Raw genomic sequence first — 13,491 nt, forward strand, 5'->3', positions numbered from 1 at the left:
GGAAAACAATGCTGAAGAGGTAGTAATGGCGGACAAACTGAATAAGTATTTTGTATCAGTCTTAACCATGGAAGACACTAGCAGTGTAGTGGAAGCTCCGGGTCTCAGGGGGTCATTAAGTGTGTGAAGTTATCATTACTAGAGAGAAGACTCTTGGGGAAATTGGAAGGACTGAAGATAGGTAAGTCACCTGGACCAGATAGTATACACCTTAGGGTTCTGAAAGAGGTGGCTGAAGAGATTGTGAAGGCATTAGTAATGATCTTTCAATGATCAATTGATTCTGGCATGGTTCTGGAAGACTAGAACATTGTAAGTGTCACTCCACTCTTCAAGAAGGGAGGGAGGCAGAAGAAAGGTAAGTATAGACTAGTTAGTCTGACCTCAGTGGTTGGGATGATACTGGAGTCAATTATTAAAGGTGAGGTCTCAGAGTACTTGGAGGTACATGATAAAATAGGCCATAGTCAGCATGGCTTTCTCAATGTAAAATCTTGCCAAACATAACTGTTGGAAATTCTTGAAAAATTAACAAGTAGGATAGACAAAGGAGAATCAATTGATGTTGTGCACTTGGATTTTCAGAAGGCCTTGACAAGTTGCCAAACAATGAGGCTGCTTAACAAACTACAGGCCCATGGTATTATAGGAAGATTCTAGTATGGATAAAGCAGTGGCTGATTGGCAGGAGGCAAAGAGTGGAAATAAAGGGAGCTTTTTCTGGTTGGTTGCTAGTGATTAGTGGTTTTCCACAGGGGCTGTGTGAGCAGTGATTCTTTTAACGTTATATGTTAATGATGTGGATGATGGAATTGATGGCTTTGTTGCAAAATTTACAGTCGATGCAAAGATAGGTGAGGAAGTAGAGAGGCTATAGAAAAACTTAGATAGGAAAATGGGCAAATAAGTGGTAGATAGAAAATTGTGTCAAGAAATGTATAGTAGAAGAAATGAAAGGGTAGACTATTTTCTAAATGGAGAGAAAAAACAAAAAACTGAGATGGAAATGGACTTGGGAGTCCTTGTGCAGGACTCCCTAAAGATTAATTTGCAGTTGAATCTGCGATGAGGAAGGAAAAAACGATGTTAGCAGTCATTTCAAGAAGATTAGAATATAAAAGCAAAAGTGTAATGTTGTGACTTTATAAAGCACTGGTGAGGCCTCACTTGGAAAAATTGTTAGGAGTTTTGGGCCCCTTATCTTAGGAAAGATGTGCTGAAACTCAAGAGGGTTCAAAGGAGGCTCACAAAAAATGATTCCGGATGGAATGTCTTGTCATATGAAGAGTATTTGATGGCTCTGGGCCTGTATACACTGGAATTCAGAAGAATGAAGGGTAACCTCATTGAAATCTATCAAATGCTGAAAGGCCTTAATAGAGCAGATGTGAAAGGATGGTGGGAAAGTCTCCGACCGGTGGACACAGCCTCAGAATAGACAGGCATCCATTTAGAACAGAAATGAGGAAGAATTTCTTAGTCAAAGAGTAGTGAATCTATGGCATTCCTTGCACAGGCAGCTGTGGAGGTCAAGTATTAATGTATATTTAAGGCAGACATTGATAGCTTCTTGGTTGGTCAGGGAATAAAGGGATACGGGGAGAAGGCAGGAGATTGAGACAGAAAGGAAAATTGGATCAGCTATGATGAAATGATGGAGCAGACTTGATGGGCCAAATGGCCTAATTCTACTTATGGTCTTATGGAAACATCCTCTCCACCTGCACTCTATCCAGACCTTTCAGTATTTAATATGCCTCAATGAGATCTCCATTAACTGCAGTCCCAGAGACATCATATACTCCTCATACATTAAGCCGTTCATCCTCTTGAGAACTTCCAATGGACCCTCTTCAGAGCCAACACATCTTTCCTTAAATATGGGACCCAAAATTGCTCATTATATTCCAAATTCAGTCTGACCAGCACTTTGTAGTACATCCTTGCTTTTATACCTCAGCAGAACAACTTTTCTTTGACATTCTAGTACTCTTAAAATGATTATCTTCTTTATCACTGACTCAAACTTATTGTTAACCTTAAGGGAATCCTGTAGGACGACCCCCTTGTCCTTTCACACCTCCAATTTCTGAACTTTCTCCCCATTCAGAAGATAGCCTATACCTTAACACTTCCTATAAAAGTGGATAAGCCTATGCTGCATTCCATCTGCCACTTCTTTGCACGCTCTCCCAATTCATCCAAGTCCTTGTGCAGACTCCCTCTCCCTTGGCACTACCAGTCCCTCCACCTATCTTGGTACCATCTACAAACTTGGCTATAATGTCACCAGTTTCTTCATCTAGATCACTTATATATGAAGTAAAAAGTTGCAGTCCAAACACTGACCACTACAGAAATCTACTAGGTATCAGTAGCCACCCTGAAATGAATCACCTTTACCCCATTCTCTAACTTCTACCAATCAGTGAGTCTTCAATCCACACTAGCACTTTGCCTCTAATATCAGGGCTCCTACCTTGCTTAGCAGCCTCATGTGCAGCACAATGTCAAAGGTCATATAAAAATCCAAGTAAATAACATCCTCTCTCTATTGTCCATTCTGTCTGTTACTTCAAGAAATTCAAACAGATTTGATCTCACAAAACCATACTGACTTTGCTCCATTTTATAACATACCTCAAAGTACTTTGAATTTTATCTTTAATAAGGGATTCCAAAATTCTCTCAAGCACTGAAGTCAGGTTAATCGACCTATCATTTCCTCTCATCTTCCTTCCTTTTAAAAACACAGGAAAATCACATTTGTGACTTTCCAGTCTTTTGGGATCCTTAGCGAACTTCAAAGATACTTAAAGACTGCTACCAGTGCCTCCACAATCACCTCGGCTAACTCTTTCAAAACTCTATGGTACAGCCCATCTGATCCAGGTGACTTATCCACCTTCAGGCTTTCCGCCTTTCCTTAGCAGGGCCACTATACTCACCTCTGCCCCTTAATTCTCTTGAATTTCTGGCATCTTACTGGTGTCTTCCACTATGAAGACTGATGCAAAGTACTTATTTAGCTCCTCCATCATCTCAGTTTTGTTTGTTTTTAATTCAGCTGTAATTTAGATGTCATTCTAAATAACTCAGACATTAACTTAAAATTTAGTCATTGTGCTTTTAGCAATTGAATTGCAAATACACTGTTTTGCACTGAACGGAATTGCATTGCAATCTCGTCCTCAGCAATGACAATAAAGCTCCAACTATCAATGGTGCAAAATGGCAAATCTCATCAGTGTTAAAAAGTATGGCACTAATGATTTTAGTATTCTATAAGAAAAAAGAAATAGAACTCTATATCCTTGGTGCACCATAAATTACGCTATAAATAACTTCATATCTCATTTGAAGTTATTTACTCTGACATACATGATCACCAAATTAATAAGAGATCACTTAATTTGCTTCCACTGACAGTGGTTGAGGAAAGAATATTGGACAGGATTAGGTCCATGTTCTTCTTCAAATGTAATTATTTAGAAAGAAGAGGAGGAAACAACACATTTGTTCCATGTAGCCTATGACAAGTAAATACTCTACACCAGACTACTAATAACACCATGGGTCATTTAACATCTACTTGCAGAGAACCAGTAACATATCCTCCAAAATATGGTGCCATCTGCAATGTAGCAAAGTACTGGCTTAGAGTATGTTCTTGAAAGTAGGAAATAAGTCTATTATTCTGGGATGGGAAGCAAGTACCATCACCCTACAAGACACATATCATGTGAAATCTTATAAAATAGGCGGCTACTATTTTGGCCCACTATAAGAGAGAACTAGCTCAATGAACATTTTCCCCCACTAATTTCCCTTGTAACCTACTCCGCACACAGTCCAATCAACTCCCCCTGAATTCTACCACTTTCCTACACATCAGAAACAATTTACTGTGTCTGATTAATCTGTCAACTTGTCTTGGGATTTGGGTGGAAGCCAATGCAGCCAAGGAAAGCCACAGAGAACATACAAACTCCTTACAGACAGTACCAATTGAAAATGACTAACTGGAGATGTGGGGCAGCAGCTCTTCATATAACATATAACCATATAACAATCACAGCACGGAAACAGGCCATTCCGGCCCTCCTAGTCCGTGCCGAACTCTTAATCTCACCTAGTCCCACCTACCCGCACTCAGCCCATAACCCTCCACTCCTTTCCTATCCATATACCTATCCAATTTTACCTTAAATGACACAACTGAACTGGCCTCTACTACTTCTACAGGAAGCTCATTCCACACAGCTATCACTCTCTGAGTAAAGAAATACCCCCTCGTGTTTCCCTTAAACTTTTGCCCCCTAACTCTCAAATCATGTCCTCTCGTTTGAATCTCCCCTACTCTCAATGGAAACAGCCTATTCACGTCAACTCTATCTATCCCTCTCAACATTTTAAATACCTCGATCAAATCCCCCCTCAACCTTCTACGCTCCAATGAATAGAGACCTAACTTGTTCAACCTTTCTCTGTAACTTAAGTGCTGAAACCCAGGTAACATCCTAGTAAATCGTCTCTGCACTCTCTCTAATTTATTGATATCTTTCCTATAATTCGGTGACCAGAACTGTACACAATATTCCAAATTTGGCCTTACCAATGCCTTGTACAATTTTAACATTACATCCCAACTTCTGTACTCAATGCTCTGATTTATAAAGGCCAGCGTTCCAAAAGCCTTCTTCACCACCCTATCTACATGAGACTCCACCTTCAGGGAACTATGCACTGTTATTCCTAGATCTCTCTGTTCCACTGCATTCCTCAATGCCCTACCATTTACCCTGTATGTTCTATTTGGATTATTCCTGCCAAAATGTAGAACCTCACACTTCTCAGCATTAAACTCCATCTGCCAACGTTCAGCCCATTCTTCTAACCGGCATAAATCTCTCTGCAAGCTTTGAAAACCCACCTCATTATCCACAACACCTCCTACCTTAGTATCATCAGCATACTTACTAATCCAATTTACCACCCCATCATCCAGATCATTTATGTATATTACAAACAACATTGGGCCCAAAACAGATCCCTGAGGCACCCCGCTAGTCACCGGCCTCCATCCCGATAAACAATTATCCACCACTACTCTCTGGCATCTCCCATCTAGCCACTGTTGAATCCATTTTATTACTCCAGCATTAATACCTAACGACTGAACCTTCTTAACTAACCTTCCATGTGGAACTTTGTCAAAGGCCTTGCTGAAGTCCATATAGACTACATCCACTGCCTTACCCTCGTCAACATTCCTCGTAACTACTTCAAAAAATTCAATAAGGTTTGTCAAACATGACCTTCCACGCACAAATCCATGCTGGCTACTCCTAATCAGATCCTGTCTATCCAGATAATTATAAATACTATCTCTAAGAATACTTTCCATTAATTTACCCACCACTGATGTCAAACTGACAGGTCTATAATTGCCAGGCTTACTTCTAGAACCCTTTTTAAACAATGGAACCACATGAGCAATACGCCAATCCTCCGGCACAATCCCTGTTTCTAATGACATCTGAAAGATCTCCGTCAGAGCTCCTGCTATCTCTACACAAACTTCCCTCAAGGTCCTGGGGAATATCCGGTCAGGACCCGGAGATTTATCCACTTTTAAATTTCTTAAAAGCGCCAGTACTTCCACCTCTTTAATTGTCATAGGTTCCATAACTTCCTTACTTGTTTCCCACACCTTACACCATTCAATATCCTTCTCCTTAGTGAATACCGAAGAGAAGAAATCGTTCAAAATCTCTCCCATCTCCCTCGGCTCCACACATAGCTGACCACCCTGATTCTCTAAGGGACCAATTTTATCCCTCACTATCCTCTTGCTTTTAATATAACTGTAGAAGCCTTTCGGATTTACTTCCACCTTATTTGCCAAACCAAACTCGTAACTTCTTTTAGCTTTTCTAATCTCTTTCTTAAGTTTCCTTTTACATTCTTTATATTCCTCGAGCAATTCCTTTACTCCATGCTGCCTATATCTATTGTAGACATCCCTCTTTTTTCGAACCAAGTTTCTAATATCCCTTGAAAACCATGGCGCTTTCAAACCTTTAACCTTTCCTTTCAACCGAACAGGAACATAAAGATTCTGTACCCTCATAATTTCACCCTTAAATGACCTCCATTTCTCTATTACATCCTTCCCATAAAACAACTTGACCCATTCCACTCTCTCTAAATCCCTGCGCATCTCCTCAAAGTTAGCCTTTCTCCAATCAAAAATCTCAACTCTAGGTCCAGTCCTGTCCTTCTCCATAATTATATTGAAGCTAATGCTATTGTGATCACTGGACCCGAAGTGCTCCCCAACACATACATCTGTCAGCTGACCTATCGCATTCCCTAACAGGAGATCCAACACTGCCCCATCTCTAGTCGGTACTTCTATGTATTGTTGCAAAAAGCTATCCTGCACACATTTCACAAACTCTAAACCATCCAGCCCTTTTACAGAATGAGCTTCCCAATCTATGTGTGGAAAATTAAAATCTCCCACAATCACCACCTTGTGTTTACTACAAATATCTGCTATCTCCTTACACGTTTGCTCTTCCAACTCACGCTCCCCATTAGGTGGCCTATAATACACTCCTATCAGTGTTACTACACCTTTCCCATTCCTCAATTCCACCCAAATAGCCTCCCTAGAGGAGCTCTGTAATCTATCCTTCCAAAGCACCGCCATAAGATTTTCTCGGACAAGCAATGCAACACCTCCTCCTCTGGCCCCTCCTACTCTATCACACCTGAAGCAACTAAATCCAGGAATATTTAGTTGCCAATCACACCCTTCCTGCAACCATGTTTCACTAATAGCTACAACATCATAATTCCAGGTATCAATCCACACTTTAAGCTCATCCACCTTTCTTACAATGCTCCTAGCATTAAAATAGATACATTTAAGATACTCTCCACCTCCTCCTCTCTTTTCATCCCTAGCAATGCATTCAAATTTATTATCCTTTTCTTTCTTCTCCCCTACAACTTCGGGCTGAGCGCATCCCTCCTCCATCACCTGCCTGTCCTCCCTCACACAAGGTCTACTTACTTGCTCTCCTGGTGAACTAACCTCCTCTCCCATAGTTTCCTCAAATTGATTTCCGCCCCCCCATCTTACTAGTTTAAAGTCTGCTCCGTAGCCCTAGCAAACCTCCCCGCTAGGATATTGGTCCCCCCAGGATTCAAGTGTAACCCGTCCTTCTTGAACAGGTCACGCCTGCCCCAGAAGAGGTCCCAATGATCCAGAAACTTGAATCCCTGCCCCCTGCTCCAATCCCTCAACCACTCATTCATCCTCCACCTAATTCCATTCCTACTCTCACTGTCGCGTGGCACAGGCAGTAATCCCGAGATTACTACCTTTGCGGTCCTTCTTCTTAACTGCCTACCTAACTCCCTATACTCTCGTTTCAGGACCTCTTCCCCTTTCCTACCTATGTCATTGGTACCTACATGTACCACAACCTCTGGCTCCTCACCCTCCCACTTCAGGATATCTTGGACGCGATCAGAAACGTCCCGGACCCTGGCACCAGGGAGGCAAACTACCATCCGGGACTCCCGATCACCTCCACAGAACCGCCTGTCTGAACCCCTGACTATCGAGTCCCCTATTACTATGGTCCTCTTTCTTCTATCCCTACCCTACTGCATACTGCTGACTCTTGAATACATAGATCATCGTTTATTCATCACTGCTAGGTTCAATTTCTGAAATTCTTTACTTACAATGGAATGGGGATAATTTCAACGGTAAAAAAACTGACTTATTTTCACTGTGTTTAACTAGGGAAAGATGATAAATGTCCACAGGCAAGAATTAGTGACAAGCTCCACTTAGCTGCCTATTGGTGACATTCTACCATTGCACAAAGATTTAATGCTGTCAACATTATACTTACACTTTTTATCTTGATGCTACCCCATTCGTCATCCTAAAAAATAAAAAAAAAAATAATTTGTTTGGATAAGAATTAAGCTAACTTAAAACAGTTTGAAAGCAGGATACATTTCCAACAAAGCAAGGAACTGTGATGAATTTTACATGTCAGGAGATCATCATAGAAGAAAACCAAAAATCAATCACCAGAGAAAATTTCTACTTCCAGAAGTCATTTCCATTTCATAAGGCAGGGAACAATCAAATGGCTGGTAACCTATTCACTGACCTTTAGCTTGGAATCCAGATTACCCAAATCAAATGCGAAGCAACTTTGATCAAACAGATCTGCTTCCAAGTTACAACATACATCAAATAATAGTTTAGTAACTAGTCAGTGATGTTATGATGATATTTCGCATCTGAAGACAGACAGTGAAGGATATCTATTGGATGAGAAGTTTGTCTCCAGTTAGATCTAGTTAATGACTCCAGTACATTCTGCTGATGAGCTCAATAAGGAGTCCAGCCATGAAGTGCTGGGTGGCATACACAAACATCAGAACACGGTGCCACTCGTAATTTCTGTATTTGGCCAAGCTCGCATGAAAATCCAAACCAGTTAAAATGTAAATCGATGACAACTTTCTACCAATCAGCTCAACATGGCCTAAGAGCAATATTGTCCCTAAACCGTGGCTCTGAACTTACAGGCCTCAGTCGCAATTTTTTAATATTTTAGACTAGGGTTGTGTTTACAGATTATTTGTTAAATTTTCTACTGATGGAGTGATGAGAAAAATATAAGAGCAATCTAACAAGTTAGATGACTACATGCTCTTTTGTATCAATGACATGAAATTTCACATAATGCTCACAGTAGCAGAGCCAAAAGGAAGATAAAAGTAATAGCAAACACGAGGAAATCTGCAGATGCTAGAAATTCAAACAACAACACACACAAAATGCTGGTAGAAGTAATATCAGTAATGGTATAAAAGTAATAGATTCCTTTTGCTAGATCTTGGGTTAGCCAAAACTGATGCACTCAAAATAAAATGCACCAGCTTGTAAAATGGAACATTTCAATTTTTTAACGACATAGGCAAGAACAGATAATGCCAAGATACATTATGACACAGAACTTCAACATTCTTATTCACTTCTAACTCTAGTTTTGGTGACAAAATAATCAAGGGTAATTTAAATGACACTGGGGAAGATAAGTCTCTTGCTTGTGTTACTTCTTAAAAAGTACATTGTACGCCAGTTTTCTTAACTTCAGGACCCAAGAAATGCAAGAAAACAAACCTTTTAACCCACTAACCCCCCACCACCACCACAAGGCATATGATACAACCATACAGAGAAACATTTGTTGAAAAGAAATTACCTTTAGTGTGCCTCCTTTAATCATAACCTTCTGTCTTTCAGGCTGAACTCCAGTTAGTGCAAATAATTGTGCCTTAAAAACCACAGGTGGATCATCAGTGTTCAACTCCAGTCCATCAAACTTCTCCTTCCCCCATTTAACATTTACTAGGAAGCAGAAAGAGTTTCTCATTTATTTAATGACAACATTTGCAACAGTAGAGTTCACAAAGAATAAGACTTGCACAAATACTTGTATTTTGTCTGAGGTGCTTACCTTGTCACCCCTAAAAACACCAGTGCACAAATGGATTAATGAAGGTAAACTGCTTTTAGGCAATATAAAACTGCTATATGCACTTACTTGACATAAATCTCTGAAATAACATTCATTACCAATACAAACACTGCTTCACTATCAAAAGAACAGAAATGCTTTTACTAACCTTTGAGAAACTTCACTGACAACAGAAGGACTAATTCCATATTTTGGCTTAACACCTCAGTACAATTTAGTAAAACATACACTGTCCTGTTGTCAACCAGATTTGACACAAGACAGGCAAAAGGACAAATTATCACAAGAAAATTGCTGCACAACCCTGAGAAAATTGCCCAAGTGATACAGGAAGTGGATAAGAAGTCAGCTAAACTGGGAATAATATATCTATAACTGGAGTTAAGAATATAAAAGTAGCGACTGGGCTTTTTTCTTCTTTTATAATGGAAGTAATATACTGAGCAAAGATAGTACATACCAACAGAAAGAGAAAATACCACAAAACTGAGCAATGGATGTTTGAGTGAAGCCGAAATTCGTTAAGGAAGTGGGACATAAAGAGTACCATTTTGTTTTCCTTGCATCAAAGCTTTGTGCCTTTTTTAAAAAAGCTGTTTGCTTATATCTTAATCATATTACTACACTGAATTCCAATGGCATTTCTTGAATCTACTAGGAGTAATTGAGCTTGTGCCTTTAAATACTTTAATGACCTTTACTGATTATGGTGTGTAAGGTGCAGTTTGACTATTGAATAGCTTGAGCAAGGCAGGCAAGTGATCTGCACTTGTCTTATTAACAACAAAATTCAATGTAATGCTTGCTTTAGTGATTGCTCCTCTGAATCTCTATGGGCACTGTTGAGTCAAATGCCTCTTCCAGATCTCTTGCCACTTCAATTTGTTTGTGGCTATTTTTTTTTATGTTTCCCAGTTTTCTTCTTCCAAGACTTCTGACAAGGTCCCTGACAGCAGGATAATCTGGAAGGTCAAATCACATGGGATCCAGGATGAACAAGCCAATCAAATAAAAATTGGCCTGGAAGGAGACAGAGGTTGTTCTTTTAGATTGGAAAAGAACCAGTGGTACCAGTGGTGTACAACAGTGGTGTATTGCATCAACCGTTGTACAACATAATCTAGGTAAGCAGGCCAAATAGCAGATGGAACTAGACTTTGACAAGTGTGAGGTGTTGCATTTTGACAATTAAACCAAAGCAGGGCTTGAACAGTAAATGATACATCCCAGAAGTCTACTGTACAAGAGACCTAAGGGTAGAGGTACCCAATACCCTGGTGGTGGTAGCATAAATAGAAGTGGTGAAGGAGACGTTTGGCACACTAGCCTTCATTGGCCAGTGCAATGAATACAAGAAATGGAACACGTCATAATTTGTCCCTTTTATCTATGTGCCAGACAATGTAGACACCAAAACAATTTATACCACGCTGAGCTTTACTATAGCATTTCCATGGAATTGTTATTAACGCTAGTAACATATCAAAAATTATGACTCTTCAAAATCAGTTCATTATATTCACTTTACTGGCTCTTGGTTTAACACATCAATAAGTTAACCACTCTGACATAGTAACAAACCCTCACTGCTGAAATGAGCACAAAGCTTTGGTTATGTGCTTGAGCTCTGAAATTAGACTTGGATGTACAACCCTTTGGCTCAGATAATTTGGCTCAAATAATTATGTTTGAGAATGTAAATTTTCTTGAGTAAATGTGAAAAAGCAAGTTTTTTTTCTCTCCAAGTCAGCTAAATCTACTTGAAACACAATGAGTCATAGTCTTAGAAAAACTGCAAAATCCTACAAAGTGGTAAATTTGGATTAAATTTCCTTTCTGTTCAAACATTATTCTTATGAATTACTATTTTTAATATCAGTCTAATCAGATCACGTCAATGTTTATATACAATAACTAATATATCTTCAAATTATGCCCATAAAATCTGTAATATATATTAGTTTATACAAAGACTACAAATAAAAGATAGAACATTTCACTAATGTCGTTGAGTGGGGAAGTGTTTTACGAAAGAATATATTGGACATTCATTCAATTAAGCATTTCAAATTAAATTAAAATCATTTAAGCCGTTTTATTTCACTGGAGTGCAATATAAGCTAACACCCGAACGTTAAATTGAATAGCACACACGAAATATGAGATGCTGAAAAACTGAAAGGTTAGGGAGCTGAAGGTGGCAGTAGTAATAGCGGCCGGGACACAGGTTTCTGCACAATCATTGTGGCGGATCTGCAAATGACAAGTTTGAAGAAAATCGAGGCGGGTACACTCTCCGCAACACATTATATGAATAAACATACAGAAAACAAATAAACACAGCAAATGCGTGGAGAATAAAATGCGATGAACAGAATTGTCCGAGTTTCTCCGCCTTCGACAACAAAGTAAAAATAAACTCCACTTAGTTGCTATAACACACCTTAGTGTGTTGCTACCAGACATCCCCCCCCCCCAAACACACGGCCTCCCCGGCACGGCACGACACGGTCCGGTCCGCTGACACGTGAAGGGAGCACCCGAACACCGAGAAGGCCGGCTCCTAGGCTTCCGAGGCCTACAACGTGCTTTCCACCCTGTTCTAAGAAAATAAAAGCTTGTGTCTTAACGCAGATCCCAGGCGGGGCCGGGCCTACCTGTAAAGACAGGCATTTTGCCACCAGGCGCTGCTGCTGCTGTAGAAATTGATGGGCAACCTCGCCCACACTCGGCCTCATTCAAAACGTCTCTCCACTGCGCTTGCGCGCCGCTCTACTAGCCACTGCCTTGCCTGCCGGCGATCGATTTATCGGCGTTCCATGCACAAGGTCGGACTTGCTGGTGGGAGGGACGAGTTTTCGATTCCAAGTTTGTGGGATCATGAGATTAGGGGTGTGACTAGTGCACTGTTTTATGGAACAGACAGACGTCCGTCAAATATACTGTGCTGCTGTTTTTGTCTGATTTCTTTCTTCCAAATATGTATCAGATTTTATCACCAGGAAAGTTCTGTGCTCCAAATCCACCTTGGTTTCTACCAGTTCTTATCCAGATCTTGCTTGGCCTGCTGAGTTCTTCCAATATTTTGTGTGTCTTGCTTTGGATTTCCAGCAGTTGCAGATTTTCTCGTATTTCTCATACAGGTCTTGTAAGGTTCGAACGGAGCCCCGAATTTTTCACTGAATCTTTGACAGGGCTGTAAAAGCTAATTATTGATATTCATAGTAACATTCAATATACTTGCAAGAAAATGTATAGCAAATCTTTGCGGAATTCAGGCAAAGTTGAGTTCTGGGCAGAAAGCAGAAAAAAATGCTCCAGTAGTACCAGGGATAAGAGACCTAAGTGAAGATGCACAGCTTTACAAGACCTAAGAAATGCTCAAAACTATGTCTTTTAAAATCAAATAAATGGTTCCATTGGTGGGTGGTCAATGAAAGAGCAAATATAAAGGGGTTTTCTGAATAATTAGGAGTGACATTAGGTACCTGTATTTTACCCTTCATAGCTTGTTCTGATTACAACACAAACTCCAAAAATGTGAAACTCCAATTAAATTCTTCTTGTGTGAAAATAATGGAATATTGAATAGAATGTCCCTATTCATTCCTCAAACTGTTGATGGTTCTTATGCAGGATCTGGGAAAAAGATGACTTGATTTTGCGAATTGTGATACAGCTTAGCAGAAACCTCAGGCTCGTCGATAGACTGGTAATTTGTCAGGCAAGGAGGGCCTCACACCATTTTACACTGTCGAACTTCTCAATAGCAGCCAAAGTGCTTCTCCATCATGGGTCAGAGGTTTCCAGGAGCCACTAAGAATGTTACATGTCATCAAGAAAGCTTTGAGTATATTCATGAATTATTTCTTATGGTCAGCTGGTAATCACCCATGGCAGAATTCAG

General features: G+C 40.0%; 1 protein-coding gene across 1 annotated transcript in view; it reads right to left on the reverse strand.

The window, feature by feature from the left end:
* usp14 (ubiquitin specific peptidase 14 (tRNA-guanine transglycosylase)) overlaps positions 1-12,370 on the reverse strand; it is a 55,237-nt gene extending 42,867 nt beyond the window's left edge. Inside the window, exons 1-3 of the mRNA XM_073043487.1 lie at positions 12,242-12,370; positions 9,309-9,454; positions 7,938-7,970 (exon numbers count right to left, since the gene is read on the reverse strand). Of these exons, the coding sequence (XP_072899588.1) occupies positions 7,938-7,970; positions 9,309-9,454; positions 12,242-12,257 (195 nt within the window). The 5' untranslated portion in view covers positions 12,258-12,370. The remainder of the gene's footprint in view (positions 1-7,937; positions 7,971-9,308; positions 9,455-12,241) is intronic.
* Positions 12,371-13,491: the final 1,121 nt, after the last annotated feature.

This window comes from Hemitrygon akajei, chromosome 1, assembly GCF_048418815.1.
Source record: "Hemitrygon akajei chromosome 1, sHemAka1.3, whole genome shotgun sequence".
Taxonomy (NCBI): domain Eukaryota; kingdom Metazoa; phylum Chordata; class Chondrichthyes; order Myliobatiformes; family Dasyatidae; genus Hemitrygon; species Hemitrygon akajei.